Here is a 21,395-nt window from a genome sequence, read left to right on the forward strand (position 1 = left end):
CCGCGCTTTGTTGAAGCGATGATTGCTGAGACTGATCTCAGGTCCATTAGACAAGCATTCAAACGATGTCCTGTTTTTCTTCGATATGCCCGAAGCCCTAAGTCTTCATTTAACACCCTTTTCACCGTGGTTCTGCTTAACCCCATCTGAAGGGCCAACAGTTTCTGCTTACGTTTAGGATTTCTTTGAATTCGCGCCTTCACAGCTTTTATCACTGCTGGAGTCCTAACAGACCGAGGGCGACCACTTCTTGACCTGTCATCTACACTAGAGTCTTCATTGTATCGTTTGATGGTACGATAAACGAATCTTTTGGTAATATTAAAATTTTTCAGTATGTTAAAAATTTGAATTGGCGCGTAACCGCAACGATGCAACGCAATAACTGCAACACGGTCTTCTTTAAGCGTCCACTCCATATTTAAAAATGCGTAAAATTCTAAAAGTATACATTTTTATTTTCATGAACAATTCGAAATTCGAATTCAATAAACTTTTTTGTGGCCAGCATTCTAAAAGAAAAGTTTTTACTGTGTGACAATACTTATGACCTGACTAGGTATATTTAGTAAATCGCACCATGTACCGCATACAGGATATGTTCATAGGATGCTTTCCTAGTAATTCTAGGAGCGTAGTTGTAATTTATTGAAGTGAAAGTTCTTAAGGCGCGTTGAGAGTAAAATGTAACTCGCAGCAGATTAGTTACGGCTAGAGAGAAAAGATACAATTTGGGAAGAGCGAGAGTGAATAGAGCATCTCGCGAACCACTCGACCGAGGAGAGAGGGAAAGAACAAAACAAGCTAGGTTGTTTCTCTTATACACTACATTCCTATTACAAGAGAAATTTGATGTAAGGATGAAAACTGAAGAAAATCACAATAATACACATCACAAAAGAAGTTTCACCGAGCACCAAGATGCACGCGTACCATTTTTTTTTAAGTTTTGATTACCTCATTGAATTATTTCAAACAGTTAGCCTGTCTAAGCTCCAAAACAAATGGAATACAATGAGAGTAATATCTGTGGAGTACGGTGGATGACGGAGAATTTTCGGATAGAAATAACCTACATTTGATTTTGAGAATTATGCACTTTGTAATAATTCAATATAAAATAACATGTGAAATTTGGATTACTTCATCTTTCGAAGCTACGTAATCGTTGGAAATATCTCTCTATAATCAATGATATTTTATATTATGCAAAAAGAAGCAGATATGTTTCAAGCGCACGTCAAGTGAAGACTCGAAAACAGGCCTCTTTAGTCGCGTCTAAACAAATGCAATAATAATATAACAAGTGCAATCGTTCCAATTATAGCTATCTTTTTTACTCACGCGCTTATCCCATCTTTTGTACTTTTCATTAATGCTACTTGTCAACATGTGTGTGCACTATATCGGTAGGTATGTAGAACTGATCGCGCCATATATAGATATATATGGCGCGATCAGATTTGAAGAGTCAGTTATTATGAAGATACATATCTGTTGTTTAAAAAATCATTGTCTATAATATTTGCATGTTTGCACGTACAAGTCGTCATGAACAGTTTATTGCATCCATCCATTGCTTTGTTTCAAACAAAGTGGATTTAGAGTAAAGGATGGGTTTGTAGGTTTCGCGCCTTTTTTAGATTTTGAACTGCTTTTGGATGAAAGCATCGAAGAAAACTGATTGTTACTATTAACGTGTGACTGTTAACATTTTCATTATCTAGCCGTTACTTGCACAGGACGTGGCCGTGAAAATATTGACAATGACAGAAACATCGAAGGACCAGAGGAGCGGGGCCTCTGGTGGCGTAGACGTGGACCGCGTGCTCGGACAGCTGGGCCAAGCTGGGCAGTTCCACCTCAGGGTGTACGTGATGGTAGCGGTGGCGGTCATACAAGTTGGAATGTTGCACACAACCTACATCTTCTTGGCCGGAAGTGTGCCTTACAGGTTAGTTGTGCAAGGACCTATCTATGTAGTATATATTTCTATTTTCTAACCCCTATTAAATCAGAACGCACAGGCGCTCTAACCTCGGGCTTCGCTTCCGACAACATTATCCACATCACCTATGTTTCGATCTAAATTTCAAATCTCTAACTATTCTTATTATTATGTATTATGTTTTTGACCCTGAGGGTAGCTGTCTAACTTCTTAACGCCACGTGATTAAATGTCTCCGCCAATATAAATACGTGATTATGTTGAGGCGATAGTATCAGACCAGACGTTGATGCAAAGTATGTCAGATGTCGAATAACTAAAAGCCAAAGGACCCGACATAATATTATGTAATCAAGACTTTACAAATATAGGTACGTATAATGTATGTGAGTCGACGTGGCCTGTAGGATAAGACGCCCGGTGCGATCGAATCGAGCGGTGCGACTGTGCCGGTGTTCGAATATCGCAGGCAGGTCATTTTTTGTAATCAAATACGTACTTAACAAACGTTCACGAGTTTATGAACGACTTCTACGATGAAGGAATAACATAAGCCAAATTAAAGTACAACATAATAATGTTGAGCCGATGTGAACCTCTGGAATTCAGGCAACAAGGGGTAAACTATGATGTGCTAGACACACTTCTGCCAATGGTCGTTTGGTCTGCTCTGTCAGCTCCAGCACAAGCGATTTAGATACCTAAATCAATGTATATTTTTTTAATCAACTATCGCCTTAAGAAGTGTTTTGAAATAGTCATAACTTTATCACCAATACGAAAATCTGTTTCATTACTGAAAACAATGTGCAAGAAAGTCAGGGCTTGCTCATTTCCAAATACTAGAATAAATATTATTTAATGCTGATGAGGTTACGAATTTTTATGCCTTAATCAATTTGTGCGCCTATCGACAAGGTATAAAGATTCAGGAAATATTATGCCCTCAAATGCTCAGCAAGAACGAATGATCCGGCAGCCATTCGAGCATCTGCTTGGTGGATGACTTAGCTATTATGTAGTAGCATCAGGAGCGACCGGAGCAGCTGTGTGTAGTTGTGACAGTGTCGCGAGGTCCGGTCGCGTCGCGTCGCACTTCTGAGTAATAAAATAAACTCGACTAAAAAAGAGACGAACATTTTAATTCTAAATCGCATACCCGAGCGACAGGCTATAAACTTCCACGTATTTTATATTTGGATACATTTTGTATTCAAATATATTTTAATGTGTACAAATTCTTAAAAGCATACGCCCTCAGACAGTTTATTCCTTTGATTTAAATTCAGTTCGAATCAGACCAAGCTCATCAAATATAGACGGTCAAAGTGAGACATTAAGATGAGACCCACAGGGGGAAGTCCTAGCGTAGCCACGGATCAGATCATGGAGGGGTTGGGTCATCTCGGTAGGTTCCACGTTGTGAACTATATTCTACTGGCCCTGCCTGTGCTTAGTGCTGCTACCTATTCCATCACCTACGTCTTCCTCGCTGCTGATGTTAATTACAGGTAAATTAGCTAGTATACGCAAAGATAAATAATTAATTTAGAATTTATGATGCAAGTATATACATGAATGTATCTAGGCCATGACTCTGGTTAAAGATTTCGGAATCACCACTTTATCTCTTGTAAACCGTACATGTAATTGGACGCTTGATTTAATTACAAGTGAATATTTCTGTCAGTGCATTATGTGTATTGATAAGCCACCTCACCGCTCCCACGGAGAGTTGCCACCCCCCGGTTCCTCTCATCCACGGGTGATGTAGGCGTTTAAGCTTGAGATAATATTTACTTGAATCACTTCATATTTATGTGAATCACGTCCTATTTATCTGAATATTAGTTATCTTATTTATTTATTTATTTACTTACAAAAGTACTGCCACATCACAAATATTTAACATTGAAAATAACAAACTATTTAATTTATGGCCTGATACATGTGACAATAATGGCGTACAAACATTGGCAATTCATCGGCACAATAATAATAAAAAAAAGAGAATACCTAATGAATACATACTTTGAGATTCAAATTTAACAAGTAAAACAGTAATAATTGTTGAAATATTAATATGAATGTCTAATAAAGGTCATATCATACATACATATAAAAAAAAAAGAAAAAAAAAAGTAGAAATGTCAATATAATATCAAGTAACAACAAGTCAGTTATAAAACAACTAATGATTAACGATTAAAGTTAAGGTGCGTTTCTTCTTTCTTTTCTCATTTTGTCCATAACTTATCGTGGAACACATCAAGATCGGGCATTACTTTGATAAGGGAATGATACTCATCAATTCTTCGACGGAGAGGTGCCTGCTGTCCCAAATTAGACTTTACAGGTGGGGTGTAGAAAATTTAATTGAGTTTCCGGCGAGGATAGGTACGGGGAGCCTTTAGAAGCACGTTCTCCAGAAAGTAGCTACACTGATATGGACCGCTCACGACGATATTATAAAAGTAAGGCTCCTCCACATTCTGCCGGAGGACATAGAGGACATTTTGATTGAGCTTGTTTAATAAAGAGTGAATTACTGTCCATTTTGAGTTTCCCTTACATATTGCTTGTAACCTGCGACTCAGTGAGAAGTACCGGCGGGACACTCAGTATGCCGTGTCTGTGGGATTTTGCTTTTGATTCCGAACTGAGTTTCACTCGTACATGAGAACTTTGTAGCTCTCAAAAGTACCTACAACGGCTACAACAGGTGCTATGTTAGTTTTGTTTTTGTTAAAGAAAACTAGGTTACGATTAATGGTATCCAAAAACCTCATTATTTTAATCATTGTTGTTGAAATACCGATAATTTTGAGTAGCTATTACTTTGTTTAGTTAATTTTATAATATGTTTCGAATATAAGTGTTCGTAATCAGTGAGGACTGGCTGCTAAATAATATATTACCACTCAAAATATATTTAAGTGGTTCGCAAGTTATTCGAGTATCATGGAGATATCTTTGTGAGGGTCAACATGGATGCGAAATTTACGTCGTGGCTTATAATAATATCGAGGAGTGAAATGCTATTTGCCACTATTTGGCTTAAGCGGCTTTTATCTTTGCAATTAAAGGTGCGTTTTATTTGGTATCAGCATCAACAGTTCGATGTTTTAATTGAACATCAATTAAGTTTACTGAATTCCAATAGCTGAAGAAGTATTTTGGATATTGTTAAGCTATTGCATAGCTTTTATCGCGGGCTTTGAGCGCGGCGACTGAATCAAGAAATTCCGTAACGAAAATAACCTGACACCCCCACTGCGCCTACTATGTAGCTCGCGTTCAACACATTCACACGTTGCGCTGGTGTAGTGTTTGTGAATAAGCGCGCAGCGTGACGTCGCACTGCCGCATGCACATCATGAAAAGTCTGCCCATCTCTCCCTCGCGCGGTCTAGCTTATGAGTGTGAAGGGGACAGTTAAGGTTTTGCTTTTGTTAATGTTTATAAATATAGCGTGGTCTTATTTTATTGTTGTTTTAATATTAAATTATTATTGTCGATTTATAATTGCATAAGTTGATAAAAAATGCTATGCAATAGCTTTACCGCGGCAGTCTCCGAGTGCCACACGTGTTTTTTTTTTTCAAATTTTAAACTTTAAATTGCTCTCTCCTGTAAATTGCATGTCAGTTAAATGAAATAGTCTTTTACCCTTCGATACAGTTAGTGTCTAGCGACTAGCCCGCATGAACCTACCATGATTGTGCTATGTCATCCCAACGCTGAAGGTTTTATCGTGTTTGTATAGAGAGTGCGTGGAGATCGATCTTGTACACGAAGTCAAGTGGTAGTGATTGTTACGTTTTACGGACGCATTTTAAAACACAAGTTAAATCCTCGGATGTTATCGGTTACTTTAGGCCCGCAGTTTATTCCCATTTTGACTTCAGTAACTAACTTCTTACACCCCCCTCTATAATACTGGTGGTAGGACCTCTTGTGAGTCCGCACGGGTAGGTACCACCACCCCGCCTATTTCTGCCGTGAAGCAGTAATGCGTTTCGGTCTCTTCGGTAGGGCAGCCGTTGTAACTATACTGAGATCTTAGAACTTATATTTCAAGGTGGGTGGGGCAATTACGTTGTAAATGTCTGTGGGCTCCAGTAACCACTTAACACCAGACGGCCTGTGAGCTCCTCCACCCATATAAGCAATAAATAAAAAAAAACAGACATTTTAAGTTTGACATCCACGTGACTCAACATTTAACAATGTGATAATTTCCCGCGAAAACAACATTCAATGTTTACATAACAGTTCAGTGATAATAATAGGCTGTTCGTTGTTTACTCAAACGGTGAGCGGAACACACGTGATTAACAAAATCGCTAAGCTTTATTTACTAACGACTATATAAATATACAGACCGCGTTACTTTGTAATCGTTTACACGAATTGAATCCGTACTAGGATTTCACGTTTTAGTGTGAAAATTTAGTATTATGAGGTATAAAATCGAAGTATAATTTGGACAAAAAAACCAAAAGCAGTCTACCGGATGACCAGACAATTTTTCAGCTTGGGTTTTTTTATTTTTTTATTGCTTAGATCGGTAGACGAACTCACGGCCCAACTGGTGTTAAGTCGTTACCGGAGCCCATAGACATCTACGACGTAAATGCCGCCACCCACCTTGAGATATGAATTCTAATGTCTCACTTATAAACAGTACAACGGCTGCTCCGCCCTTCCGACTGAAACGCATTACTGCTTCACGGCAGAAATAGGCAGGGTTGTGGCGGTGGTACCTACTCGTGCGGATTCACAAGACGTCCTACCACCAGTAGTTACGCAAATTATACTTTTTAGGGCCGGCTGTCAGCTTTAGCTCCAATAACAAAGCCATACAAATTTGAAGCCCAATGATTTCACACTTATTGTAATTACACGTAATTTTTTTAATAATAACTTTTGTTCCATTATGTTCGCTCATGACTACGATTGATGTAGTCACGTGGCCCGCTGCACGGTTGTCACGTCTAAGGTTAAATACAAAAAAGTGTGTGTGTCCGCTCCGACGCACGACTGGAGTTTACTGGATATAAAAAATTAAACGAAACAATACGAGAAATAGTTCTATATTACGACAACACGATACACTACAGATTATTAACAAATTAACGAGACACAAAACAAACGACTAACAAATATATGAAAATACAATAATGAGAGAAACGCGCGATCAGTACGAGGCTTTGTGGCGGACTGCCGGCGCATGTACTAGCATGTCACACGAAATGCGCATAACGCATTTCGTGTGACATGCTAGTACGATTTTGGTCCCCATAATTTTCATACCCCGGGCCTATATATGTAAATCGATTCTAAAGGAGTAAACTCCAAAAAGTGTGTGTGTCCGCTCCGACGCACGACTGGAGTTTACTGGATATAAAAAATTAAACGAAACAATACGAGAAATAGTTCTATATTACGACAACACGATACACTACAGATTATTAACAAATTAACGAGACACAAAACAAACGACTAACAAATATATGAAAATACAATAATGAGAGAAACGCGCGATCAGTACGAGGCTTTGTGGCGGACTGCCGGCGCATGTACTAGCATGTCACACGAAATGCGCATAACGCATTTCGTGTGACATGCTAGTACGATTTTGGTCCCCATAATTTTCATACCCCGGGCCTATATATGTAAATCGATTCTAAAGGAGTAAACTCCAAAAAATTATATTTAATTAATAACATTTAAAATAAATATACATAATTAATAATAATAATACTAATAATAAAAAGTGTGTGTGTCCGCTCCGACGCACGACTGGAGTTTACTGGATATAAAAAATTAAACGAAACAATACGAGAAATAGTTCTATATTACGACAACACGATACACTACAGATTATTAACAAATTAACGAGACACAAAACAAACGATTAACAAATATATGAAAATACAAAATGAGAGAAACGCGCGATCAGTACGAGGCTTTGTGGCGGACTGCCGGCGCAGCAGCCCGGCGCGCATTTCGTGTGACATGCGCATAACGCATTTCGTGTGACATGCTAGTACGATTTTGGTCCCCATAATTTTCATACCCCGGGCCTATATATGTAAATCGATTCTAAAGGAGTAAACTCCAAAAACAATTTTAAACAGAACGATTTAGTGACTTTATTCGTCTCTCAGCACGAGTACGTTTGATAAGGGGCCGGTTCATGACTCAAAGAGCACGCAACTCCCAAGCCGTCGCCTACCGATTAGCAAAAACATGTTGACTCTTTTGGTGAAAAGGTGCAGTTTAAGTCCCCACTGATTGCTTCATTTTGTAGTGTCTATTGGATTCAGTAACCACTTAATGCTGGGTTGGCCATGATCTCATCCATTCATCTAAAGCAACACAAATAAGACAATCCCCGTTTTAAAGACTTGATACTTCAATTCAATGCAATTTGTCTAGGAATAGGTGAACGTAGACTTTTCGTAAATTTGTTAGCCCAATCACACATCACAGGCTTGCAAATAATTGCAAATGGAGTCAACTTCGTGAAGTTATTTAGATAGTTTTTTTTTCGGATGCTGAGAGCCTTGAGAGGCTATATCAGTGTTACCCTAGCGTGTAGGTGAGCTCTCGGGGCTCAAACCTGGAGGTGTTGCTAACACTAGCAAGAGCAGTGCTTCGCAGAATCTACCGCCGGATCGGAAACGCGCCCCACTGAGAAGACCCGGCGAGAAACTCAGTGAGCTGTGAATATGGGTTACATTTAGGTACTCCAAGGACCGGTCATCGTTCTCGTCGAACCCGTCAGTTGCGACGAAGGGCTCAGCGAGTAAAATAACCTTAGAATAAGGCATAGAGATATGGTCCAAAGTAGTTAACTTTCTACGTTAAATGGATAATTTAACAACAAATGGCCCATGAACACGTTTGCTGATCACGACAGACCTTTAACATTGTTTTAATATATAATAATACATTGTTTTTATAGATGCACCGTCCCGGAATGCGAATCTCTAAACACTACGGATTTTAATCCCGTTTGGTTACCGAACGCCGCGGTCGAGGGTCAGGGCGAGAGATGCTCCAGGCGCGTTCCTCTGACCCAGCCCTGCAGTGCAGACACTTCCTTCAGTCAAGAGGCACTAGCATGCGACCATTGGATTTACGCTAATAACAATACTATTGTTGCTGAGGTTTGTATCAGATGTCAGTTATTTTCTACGGTTTTTAAGGTTTAATGTGGCACCTAGGTTGTCCGGCTACCTTTTAACATCAGGTGATGTATGAGATCGATTTTTCCGTCTATAAAACACGTATCTTTCTAAATACTGCAAGAACGTTGGGTCGGAGTGTATGTAGTAAATGTCAAAGGCAAATCCGTGAAATTCTCTTTTTTGCCTATCTATCCTAGTAACCTGGAGGGGTTATACTAGGTTCGCCGAACGTGTAAGCAAGATCCAGCCTGGAGAATTTAATAGCGTTAGCAAGGGCATTGCTGCGCTGAATCTATCAACCGGATCGAAATCACGACCCACTGTCAAGATCCGGCGAGAAACACAGTGGGTACGGTTCAACTTGTTTCAATAACTCGCCGATACCTACAGTTTATGTACACTGCCCTTTTAAATATTTTAAAACAATCAATAAATATGACCTTAATCTAAATAAAAGTAATCTAGATACAAACGCAACGAAATGATTTAATGATACTATTTAATTATACAAAATGACTTCAATTAAAAATCTATTACTACAGGTTTAACAGATAATTTTCTTTCGTCAATGCTAGTTATTGTTGAAAGTTCACTGGTCCCTTGACATGAATAAGGTTTCATTGTGACTGCATTATGTAATGGTGCAAGGAGGAATGCCAGAAAAATAGATTGGGAAATAAATTGAGTCCACTACCTAGTATCATCATCGTGGCGTGATTATTCGCGGCGCGGAAGATATAGTGGACTTTACCAGCGTATGTTCATAAGGTAAAAATGATCATCCTCTTGAACTTTTTGATCTGGACCGGCTTGAAGATAAGTAGCCCAGTCTGGACAGCCGAGTCATGCTTAGGTTATTATTCAATGTACAAAGCATTCGGGACCTAGATGTTTCATGCGTCGATGCCGGTGTTTTGTAACACAGGAGGAAGCCATGCTTTGTGGTGGTTGAATGCGGATCGCTGAACCATATTAACTCACAAAAGATTACAAGGATGCTATTTGTAAATTCACCAGTTCAACCTCGCCTGCCAAGAGTGGAAGCGAACCCTGGTCGGAACAATCCACAACATCGGGATGCTGGTCTCTCTGCCCATACTGGGATACATCTCTGATCGGTGAGCTACGCGGCTTATAACACAATAGGCTCTCCATTTTTAACAAGTTTTTATTATCTTGATCTGCATCCATACATCAACATCTGTAAAAGCCCGAATATTGGTAAATCTTAGGTTTTACCAGTAAATCTTAGGGTTTATCAACACGAGTCGGTAAATGTAAGAATATGTAAAAAAGAAATGATTTTATCGGGCTTTTACCATTAGAATTTAGTATATACTAGGTTTTACCAGTGACAGCTGTAAATTTTGGTTTTGGAAATAAAACAATGCATACTTCTCAATTATTTATTTCAATTAATATTGAAATCCTTACATACCTATAAGTAATTATTAATAATTTGTACTACTAATCAGTTAAATCGTAACCTATATTATCTTTTGGTATTTTTATTGATTAAATTTTACTAGTAATAAATAATTTTTAAACATTTTTAGAATAATAAAAACAACACAATTTTAATGATCTTGACAAAGTACATAACGCTCCCTATTATGACTAATCTAACTGAATCATTTCTTTTTTTAAGTCTAACATTTTGGCCAAGTTTTTGTTATATTTGGATATTTATCAGACGATATGGCTTTCATTTTTCCAGCTTGGTTTTCCAAATTGATTTTTGCCTTTTTTCCTATTGTCTGGACTGATTCTATCTTTTTCGGAATTGGGTCTTCTTGAGCTTGAGTTAAGTTTTCTGTCTCTGAAGCGGTTTCATTGGTTATTTACTTCTCCATCATAATTTCAGTTACATTTTTTTGGGTTTTATTCCTCAAATTAATACTGTTTATGTCCTCTTCTGACTCATTTTCAACAACATTTTCTTCCTTCAAGGTCATACGCCAAGCACATATTGACATGTTTATCTCAACATTTACCTTGTCTTTGAGGTAAATCCTAAAATTTACCAAGCGAATGGTAAAAGTCCGAAATAAACGATGATCATAGAACAGACTTTTACCATTAAGAGTTGGTAAATGTTAGGATTTCCTGGAAAATCTTAGGCTTTTACAGTAATGTATATACCTAATAAAAAAAAATCCTAATGCATTCTTTGAAAGAAATTTTCAACAACTTCAATACCGATTAACTTGAAAATTTGCACGACTAATCAATGCCTAACCTAACAAAACACAGGGGTAAAAAAGTATTTATTTTAATATTTATTCCAGTTTAATACAAGCGTGTTTTTTTAGATACCGAACTCGTGTCTTAAAGTGGATGGCGGTGGTAAAGGTGTAGTAACAATTGTAGCCATTGACGTTTGTCTATTTCAGGTTCGGTCGTAAAGTGGCGTTAATCCTGAGCTGTACCTTGGTGGGGGTCATCGGCACGTTGAAGGCGTTCTCGGTCTCCTACGAAATGTACGTTATTGTGGAGTTCTTGGAGACCATAGCCGGAGCTAGCACATTCCCTGCTTCGTACATTTTAAGTGAGTAGAAAGCGTATCACTTTTGGAATACTTTCAGGATAAAAACAGTCCTCAGCCTGACCTTTTTAATCAAAAGAGAAAAACGACTCTATCATGCGATGTAAAAAAACTCAACAAACACCTCAAATAAAGATAGCTTGCCTATTTAAAGGTCCCGCTAATTTAATTCACTACAACTGCTCAAACAAAGCATTGTTAGTTGATTTTTTTGTACAAATAAATTTTGTACATATATTTTTCATATTTGGTGCTAAATTAAAGTTTGTTTGATAATTCAATTTAATTACAGCAATCGAATTACTGGGTCAAGACAAGAGGGTTTTAACGACAGCATTCCTGGGCATTGTCATCTCCATGGGAGGAGTTTGTTTTGCTCTTATGGCTAAAACCTTTCAATACTGGAGGACGTTCATCCTAGTGGTCTACCCTCCAGCTCTACTCTTCCTCTCCTACATATATTTTCTTCCTGAAAGCATAAGATGGTTGCTTTCAAAAGGAAAGAAAAAAGAAGCCATAAAGATCATAAAGAGAGCAGCAAAAATGAACAATGTAACTCTTTCTGAAGAAACCCTGAGGGAGTTGACAGAAGATAAGCCCCAGACCATGGAAGAAAAGAAGGAAATACAGAATGAGCCAGGCATATGGTCTCAAGTCATGAGATCTCCGATCATAATGAAGCGATTGGCTATTTGCTCCTGGTGGTGGATAACTTGCACCTTCGTATTCTACGGACTGGCGATCAATTCTGTTTCTCTTGCCGGAGACAAGTACACTAACTACATGCTAGTTGTGAGCGTGGAAGTGATCGGCGTGGTCATCAACGCTTTGGTTCTGGACAGGATCGGCAGGAAGAGATCTTTACTCATCGGTTTTATGGTCTGCGGGGTTTCTTGCTGCGCGATTCCGTTTGTCCGTAATCGTGAGTTTTTATTTTTTATTTTTATTGCCCTTGTAGCCAGACGAGCATACGGTCCACCTGATGGTGAGTGGTTACCGTCGCCCATGGACTTCAGCAATGCCAGGGGCAGAGCCAAGCCGCTGCCGACCGCTTAATACTCTCCATGAGCCTCTTTTGAAGAAGAACATGTCATAGCGCTCGGGAAACACCATGGAGGGGGGCTCATTGCATAGCCGGATGATACGTGGCAAAAAAGACCTCTGGAAACGCACTGTCGATGAACGCAGCGGTTCCAGATAATATGGATGAACTCTACTCCGATGGCGGGAGGTGCGATGATAAAAAGGAGATGAAGGGATCGTCTCAAACAATTCCAAGTATGCTTACAGCTGTTCAATTATTACACGACGATACAGACGTACCGCTTGCAGCTCGACCCTGAGCACGTCTGCCGAGCAGTGACTCTGCAGCTGTTTATTCTAATTCCCAGTGTCCTCAATCATTTTGTTACTGTAATAAAGAGTCTACATAGTTAATTCTTTGCCTCACCCAGATAGTTATCACACAATAATTCTCGAATTTAATGGCTCCGAGCAAAGTGCCCTGACAGGTATTGTCTCAAACGTACAGCCTCCGTATTGATTTTCCTTAAAACGTTTGTGAATACATTTACAATTCTACAGTGTACACAATAATGAGCATTTTATTAGAATAGATACGATTAGTAGATGTTTTATGTTCTTCAATTTAATGATTTCGTAGAATTAATTCGTTAAGGTTTTTCTATGGTTTGTAGGCAGGCAAGCTCGTAGACCAGTGAATACTGGAGCCTGTGGGAATCATAAACCCCCATGTATGTCCTGCCCACCTTGCGGCATGCTCCCGAACTCTCAGTTGTATTGTATACAGGCTATTCCATCCTTCGAGCCGGAACGCGTGACTGCTTTGCGCAGTGAATAGACAAGAAGGTGGACGCTTACCGATCTGCGTTTATAATACGTTGCAATTTCTCTTCAATAATCTTTCTTTACTTGTTTTTAATTTCAGATATAGTTTGGCTGTCCATATTTTTGTACCTGCTAGGGAAGGTCGCCATCACTCAGGCCTTCAACGGCATCTACATGTACACGTCGGAGTTGTTCCCGACCCGCGCCAGACACTCGCTGCTGGCCTTCTGCTCGATGGTCGGCAGGATTGGGTCCATTGTTGCACCGCAGATGCCTTTACTGGTTTGTACTTTGACTAACAATAACATATTCTTCTTCTTTTTGTCCACCTTATCCCACTAGGTGGGGTCTGCACAGCTTATTTTTCGATTCCATTCTCTTCTATCAGCCGTCATATCAACACTCACTTCTCTCTCTCTCATATCGTCATGGACACACTCCATCTATGTCTTCTTTGGTCGACCTCTTTCCCCTCTACCTTGCTCTACCATTTCCATACATCTCCTAGTGACATGCATCTCCTCTAGGCATCACATGTCCACACCACACTAACCGTCCACTCTTTAATTTAATTTAATTTAATTAACAATAACATCGTGTAATAAAAACCAAACCCGCAAAATTATAATTTGCTTAATTACTAGTGGTAGGACCTCTTGTGAGTCCGCACGGGTAGGTACCACCACCCTGCCTATTTCTGCCGTGAAGCAGTAATGCGTTTCGGCTTGAAGGGTGGGGCAGCCGTTGTGACTATACTGAGACCTTAGAACTATATCTCAAGGTTCCCAAGGAGCCTCTCTGATATCATAGATACGATCTGCGTATATCTGGGGGTGTGAAGACCTGTGTAATCGTGTCAAGTGTTGTGACACCACAGGTGTTCAAATCTCGAAGGGTGGTACCATTTATTAAAAGAAATAAGTACTTAATACATATTCACAAATGTGTTACAATAGGGAACATTTATAAACGTTCGTAATTACTCTTGGGCGTGCTGGGAGCCCGTACAAAAGATCCCATCGTCTCGTCTCTTTCTACTAAGAAACAAAAAGTATGCCTTGAGTCGTGGATGGAGTGGTCTCCATGTAATGTAACTGATACTACGATTTTATTTATTACTAGCGACCCGCCCTCGCTTCGCTTCGGAAACATTAAAACACACATGAAACCAAAAAAATAAAATAAAAAAAAATAAAAAAAAAGTAGCCTATCTTCATCAGGGACAATGTCGGCTTCTAATGGAAAAAGAATTTTTCAAATCGGTCCAGTAGTTTCGGAGCCTATTCGAAACAAACAAACAAACAAATCTTTCCTCTTTATAATATTAGTATAGATACACCTCTGAGCTCTGGTAGAGACTTTATATTAAAGCTATGAGATTGCACTACAGTTAAAATCTCTAACACCACCGATAGTTTTTACGATTAAAACTGCACTAATAGCCCGATTATTCCAAAAATTTCAGGAGATCTACGTAAAATGGTTGCCGTCAGTGTTGTTCGGCTGTACAGCCCTCGTGGCCGGGCTGCTCATGACCACCACACCCGAGACCCTCAACACGACCCTCCCCGACACCATACAGGAGGCGGAGCAGATCGCAACACGACACAGAGAGCCGCACAAGTCGAAAGATATACAATCGACCCCCTGTTGATTGTAAATTAGGAAACATGACATATTTAAGATAATAATAGACAATACCTAGTTTAAACTAGGACGTATGCTACTTAATAAAAAGTGAGGTAGTTGAAAATAATAATTTAAATCTATTTGTTTACACTATATAAGTATTTTTCTACTTAAATGATCGCTCCCATTATTTTTATGTTGTCTACACCTTATCCCACTAGATGGGGTCGGCACAGCGGATTTTTCTATTTCATTCTCTTCTATCAGCCGTCATGTCAACACTCGCTCTTCTCTCTCTCTCATATCGTCATTCACACACTCCATCCATGTCTTCTTCAGTCAGCCTATTCCCGCTCTACCTTGCAAGTACCATTTCCATACATCTCCTAGTCACATGCATCTCCTCTCTACGCATCGCATGTCCATACCACGCTAACCATCCACTCTTTAATTTGGCAACCACCGGGGCAACTTTCACGCTTCCAGTATTAAAACAGTATTATATGACGCAAAATGTACTGGTTGTTTAAGTATGTTTATATATTGTGAAGTTCTAATGTGACGATCGCTGCACCAGTGTGCTAAGTGTGAGTTTTATAACGTTCTCGATAGCGTAAAAGTTTGTCTTGTCAAAAGTTTGCCTACGTTTGCCGCTAGGGGCGCTGTTCCAACTGCATACAAATTTGAGTTAACTTTTACGCTATCGAGAACGTTATAAAAATCGCACTAAGCACACAGACACGGGCTCTACTACGCGGATGACAATAGGATGACGGAATTATTTCAAACAATTCCTTAATCTGACTGGAATAAACTATCAGAGACAACTTTCCCAAACACAGCGTGTCTAATGTTGCATTAAATGGAACTAGCTGGTATTTGGATACCGTGCTAGAGCACTCGTAGTCCCCGACCGTGAAGAACTTTTATATTTAGTTCAGGCACACGCAACCGAAAATTTGTTGACAGCGATACCAAATAATTGACGCATAGTCGCATACATATATGCTAACGCTTTGACTTCAATAATACAGAAGTCTTGGTCCACACCCTCCCTACTCGTTGTTTTCATTCGAAATGACAGATAACATTTATAGCCTACGTGTTTTCTCCAGAATGTTATGTTTTTATTGTAAACATTGTATGCATAATGTAACATTGTAAACATTGTTAATGAATGAACAAAATAAAAGCGCGTTCATACTCACTATTATATTTTTTACTAATAAGTATATTTATCCCTATACCGTCATTTATAAATATGTATATATATTAATTGAAAGAAATGAATAAAAATAGAACGATGTCTGTGTTGCGGGTGCGATTACATTCGCGATGTTCGCAGTTTTTGTATGTTTCATCGATTTGTTCATTTGTCTCACAGTATTGTAAACTTTCTCTGGCTTGGTTTGAATACAGGATGTAGTAGTTAGTGAAGACATATCAATCTTTTTTCCCCCTACTTATGCTGATAGCCTTGAGAGGCTATTTCAGCGTAACCTTAACTAGTAGGTAGCCGTAGAGGTCCATGCTAGCGTTACCGAACGAGTAGGTGAGCTCACGGGGCTCAAACCGGAGTGATGTTAACACTGACCCTAGCAAGAGCAGTGCTTCGCAGAATCTACCACCGAATCGGAAACGCGACCCACTGAGAAGATCAGGAGAGAAACTCAGTGGGCTGTGTCTGAGAGTTAATTTACTCGTCGAGCCCTTCGTCGCAAGCGACGGGTTCGACGGTGACCGGTACGCAATCAAAGATTAGGTACCTTCCAACACGTGTTTAATCCGTATTTAAGTAGGTACATAAGTAATGTATTTTAATTTTATAATTTAACAGAATGAATGATAGAGCTGACTTCAATGTTCGTAATTCTCGAATCGTTCGGAACTTCGGATTACTTTGGAAGTGGGTTACGTCTATTTAAAGGCAGGTAGGTACACAGCAAATGAATGGTTTCATGCAAAACCGTCGCAAATATACGCGTGTAGGGCTGTTCATTTTTAAACTGATTCAGTCAAATTTTTTTTTTGTTGAAAAACTTGGAAAATAATAGAAACGCACAAATTTTGTATTTAGTCTGCACAAATCAACAACAATATTGGTAATGTAAAAACTACTTCTAAGAGATGGTACTCAACTTGGGGAAGCTTCGGGAGTGTTATAATCATAAATTGCCATATGTAGATTTGGGAAGGTTGCAGTAGTCTCTGTATGAATAAGTAAAGACAAAACATCGCTACTACCCACGAGACATGTGGTCGCTTCGCATGTGATGCTTCACGGCAGGATCTCAGTGTCTACCCGCGGGGCCACAAGTCCCCTAACTCAAGTAAATTTTCCTTTCAACAAAGCTAGCTTTCAACGATTGAAACTTTGACTTGAAAAATCTAAATGCGTCTGCATTAAAATTGAACAGGTGGCAATCCTAATAGATCTGTCGTTACTGATCGTAAAATCATAGTGTTGGCGGATACGGCGGCCGGTTTCAGAATAATCCGACGCAGGCCCGCGCCGCCCGCCTGCGCCACGTTGTGACGTTACCACTACGTAAATATTTAATTAAACTACAAATCATAACATCAAAATATTAAGAGGATTCGATAGTTTTGATTTACGACATTTGTATTGAGTTAGATCGTGAGTGAATGTGGGGAGGCGCTTGAGGGTCGCAGTGTGTTAATTCGTGTCGGAAATGTCTCGGCGTGAACTGAGGAGTGATAGGATTGAGTACCCGGCGCCTCCGCCTAGCAAATGTGCGAAAGTGAGTACACTGAAGTATTTTGAATTGCGAAATGAGCATCTAACTGTGTTTTTAGTCATGAATGGGGAAAATAAGGAGACGTTATTTTGAAATATTCGGGATTTTTCCACCATTTATTAAAGTGGTTGGACCAAAACAGTTGAGCTTGTAATCTTAAATCTTAAGATGGGCGGTGGCTTTCAAAATTTTTTTTTATTGCCCTTGTAGGCAGATGAGCATACGGCCCACCTGATGGTGAGTGGTTACCGTCGCCCATGGACCTCAGCAATGCCAGGGACAGAGCCAAGCCGCTGCCTACCGATTATGTTGTCTGAGGACTCCGGCAGCGGTCTAACATCAAACGAGGTAGAGATCATGTCATCTACCAAAGAAAAGTTTGAATTGTGATGTTGAGATCAAACATAGCAAAAATGATTATCTTCCTTCGTAGAATGTGTGGTTACTTTGCGGCAGGAATATGCAGGGTGGTAGTATTTACCCATGCGGGATTGCAACATCTCCTCCATCAATCACTTATGAGTTTTGGTCATTTAGTTAGAAAGAGTGTATTTGTGTATTAGAAAGAGTAACCCTATGGCGTGTGTTATCAACAGTTCCTATACTACACGTGGAAGCTATGTTCGGTGGTTTTCTCGCACTTCGTGATGATCAGCCTGGTCGTGGCTTACTGCATCCTCGGAGCCGTCATCTTCGAGAAGCTGGAAGCGGAGCACGAGAAAGATGTAAGGATCGTCTGCACCTACTCTACCACTTCTATGTGTGTCTATTGTTAATTATTTCTCTACTAGCCCCTTTTTTTCCCTACCTAAGCTGAGAGCCTTGAGAGGCTATTTCAGCGTAACCTTAACTAGTAGGTGAGCTCACGGGGCTCAAACCTGACAACGTTGCTAACACGAACCCTAGCAAGAGCCATGCTTCGCAGAATGTACCACCGGATCGGAAACGCGACCCACTGAGAAGATCCGGCGAGAAACTCAGTGGGCTGTGTCTGAGGGTGAATTTACTCGTCGAGTCCTTCGTCGCAAGCGACGGGTTCGACGAGAACGATGACCGGTGCTTGAAGTACCTAAAAGCACCGTTAGTGGATCGGGAGGATCCGAGATGACGTGGTACTAGTCCGAACGAGTAGGTATCTGCACTCTGCCTATTTCTGACGGGAAGCAGTCATATGTTCAGGTTTTAAGGGTGAGACAGTCGTCAAGCCTATTGTGATTGATAACAGGTATCTGCCTATTTCGATTCGAAGACGGACGGTTCTTCAATATAACTGAAGCGCCATCCTCTCGTACCAAGGCGGGATGTATGTGATGTTAATAAAGAGACCGAACACTGGATAGCTCCAAGTAGCCTGGGACATAATATATATGCACCTGTATTCCGCTGTCTCTCTAGATAAATAGAAAAGCCTTCGTACAGAAAACACGTCACTGTGTGTTATTGTGACTAACAATACTATAGCTTATTAATTACATCCAAGCAAATGCAAAGAATCTTTCGGGACTAGGAAAACGATTGCCCGACACTTCGACCCTTGGAATCTCTACTGCAACTAATACTAACTTTAATACCATTTTGTCAATTTGGCTTGAAGCTCTGTCTCTCGTCTAAATAAACAGCGGGCCTAGTTTCGCAAGAGTGACAATCGGTCACCATATACCACATAGTCATGAAAGCTATGAATCTTCGCATAAAAATATTATACGTTACAATAAACATTCATACTGCTAGAAAACAAATCATAAAAGTCAGTTCTGCTTTATGTTTCGTCTGAATTTTATTAAGTTCGTATGTAAACTATTAAAATTAAACATCATCAAAAACGTTATGTGGACGTGAATGGTTCAGAGTAACATAGCTTTATGAATGTACGCTTGGAACGTAAAACTGCTTTAGGACCAATTTTAAATTATCCGATGTGGCTTAAAGAAAGAAATAAAAATGCATGTTCGTCAACTCTGTTGGAATAGTCTGGAATAGCCACCGAAGTCTGGAAGGTAGCGGTTACGGTCATTACCACTAGATAACAATTAAACAAAGTTTCAAACAACTGCAACTAGTAACCAAGTAACAATTGGTTTCATCCTTCCTTAATTATTTTAATTGCGTAGGTGGGTTGTGGGCCCCCCTGTTGTTAGGTGGTCACCCGAGCTCATAGACGCCACAACGTGGATGTCGCCACCCAAGTTGATACTTGAGGTCTAAGTCCCAATTCGGTTGTCGCACCCTTCAAGTAAGAACGCAAGACAAAGGGTGGTACATACATAGTGTGTGGCTTGTAGTATGTCTTACCATTAGTATAATATACTAGTAGGTACTTTATTTCCGTTTCAACTTTGATAACGGTCACTTTATACACGGCTTAACAAAGTGCGTATATGAAGATTAATAAAATTCAATTTTAATGTTGCAAAAGTTCGCTCTAATCCGTAATATATTCTCGTACTAAACACGATAATTATTCTAACCGCCGACAGATTTTGTTCAGTGAAGCGCGTGGAAGGCGGCTCAATCACTCATGAGAGGATTGTTTTAATTTCATTTCACCGGATGTTTTAAATAGATTACAAAAATAATGAGATGATTTTGTTGGAAAGTTTTCAGCATGTCTTCATACAAAAATTAGGGAACTATTGGAATCAAAATTGAAACTCACTTAATAGAATAGTAGGCGTGGACACTAATTTCTGTTCCATGGGACTTTTATTGATTGACAGATTAAGTCAGTTTCTTCGTGAAATATATTCAGCACTCGTTTAAGTGGCACTTAACTCATTGGGTTAAACTGCTCTGCATTAGGCTCTACTCGGCATGGGGCCACTAATCATTTGACTACAATTTGACTGACAAATTTTGAAACAATAAGCCGGTCATGGCCATATTTTCTCTAATTCAATAAGACGTTAAAAAAAAAATTGAACAGGTCAAGATGAATATATCACAAATACGGAAGAACACTACCCAGAGCATCTGGACCATGACCAAGAGCGTGCCACTGTTCAACCACACGAACTGGACTTCCTCCACTGTTGACATGCTGAAGGTAGGCGGCTCCTGTGCTTTAAGATCCACAAACAAACTTACCAACCAAAATATAGATCATCATCGCACACGGGCTGAGGTATTATTTTTTCTCCTTTTTTTCTAAGGCCTCATTATAGTTACAACGCTTGCCCAATCCTTCAAACCGAAACGCATTACTGCTTCACGGCAGAAATAAGCAGATCGGTGGTACCTACCCATGCGAACTCCCAAGACGTCCTACCACTAGTAAATAGAAAAGGAATTAAATAACGTGGAACTTGTGAGTCCACACGGACCTGTACCACCGGCCTGCATATTTCCATAGGGAAAGCTACCCATAAAGTTTCAGTTTGAAAGTTAGGACACCCTTCTTAATTTTGATTATTGTTATTTGTGGTCGACGACTATACAATCCATCTGATGGTGAGTGGTCACCTTCGTTC

General features: G+C 39.7%; 2 protein-coding genes across 3 annotated transcripts in view; both read left to right on the forward strand.

Annotated features, from left to right (window-relative positions):
• The first annotated feature begins 1,459 nt into the window (after positions 1 to 1,459).
• Positions 1,460 to 16,377, forward strand: LOC114250633 (organic cation transporter protein). 2 transcript variants are annotated; one of them, XM_089737714.1, is made up of 8 exons: positions 1,460 to 1,621; positions 1,743 to 1,954; positions 8,922 to 9,126; positions 10,165 to 10,265; positions 11,541 to 11,695; positions 11,985 to 12,614; positions 13,641 to 13,822; positions 15,006 to 16,377. In XM_089737714.1, the coding sequence occupies exons 2-8, from the start codon at positions 1,767 to 1,769 to the stop codon at positions 15,192 to 15,194; spliced, it is 1,650 nt and encodes a 549-aa protein (XP_089593840.1). In that variant the 5' UTR covers positions 1,460 to 1,621; positions 1,743 to 1,766; the 3' UTR covers positions 15,195 to 16,377. The 2 variants fall into 2 exon arrangements, with proteins under 2 accessions (XP_089593840.1, XP_028040395.2); XM_028184594.2 differs by lacking the exons at positions 1,460 to 1,621; positions 1,743 to 1,954 and adding an exon at positions 2,990 to 3,459.
• Positions 16,378 to 17,722: 1,345 nt separating this feature from the next.
• The window catches only part of galene (potassium two pore domain channel subfamily K member galene), a 33,777-nt gene continuing 30,104 nt past the window's right edge, over positions 17,723 to 21,395 (forward strand). Inside the window, exons 1-3 of the mRNA XM_028184570.2 lie at positions 17,723 to 17,931; positions 18,525 to 18,653; positions 20,852 to 20,971. Of these exons, the coding sequence (XP_028040371.1) occupies positions 17,863 to 17,931; positions 18,525 to 18,653; positions 20,852 to 20,971 (318 nt within the window). The 5' untranslated portion in view covers positions 17,723 to 17,862. The remainder of the gene's footprint in view (positions 17,932 to 18,524; positions 18,654 to 20,851; positions 20,972 to 21,395) is intronic.

The sequence above is a fragment of the Bombyx mandarina genome, chromosome 23 (assembly GCF_030267445.1).
Source record: "Bombyx mandarina strain Sakado chromosome 23, ASM3026744v2".
Lineage (NCBI taxonomy): Eukaryota > Metazoa > Arthropoda > Insecta > Lepidoptera > Bombycidae > Bombyx > Bombyx mandarina.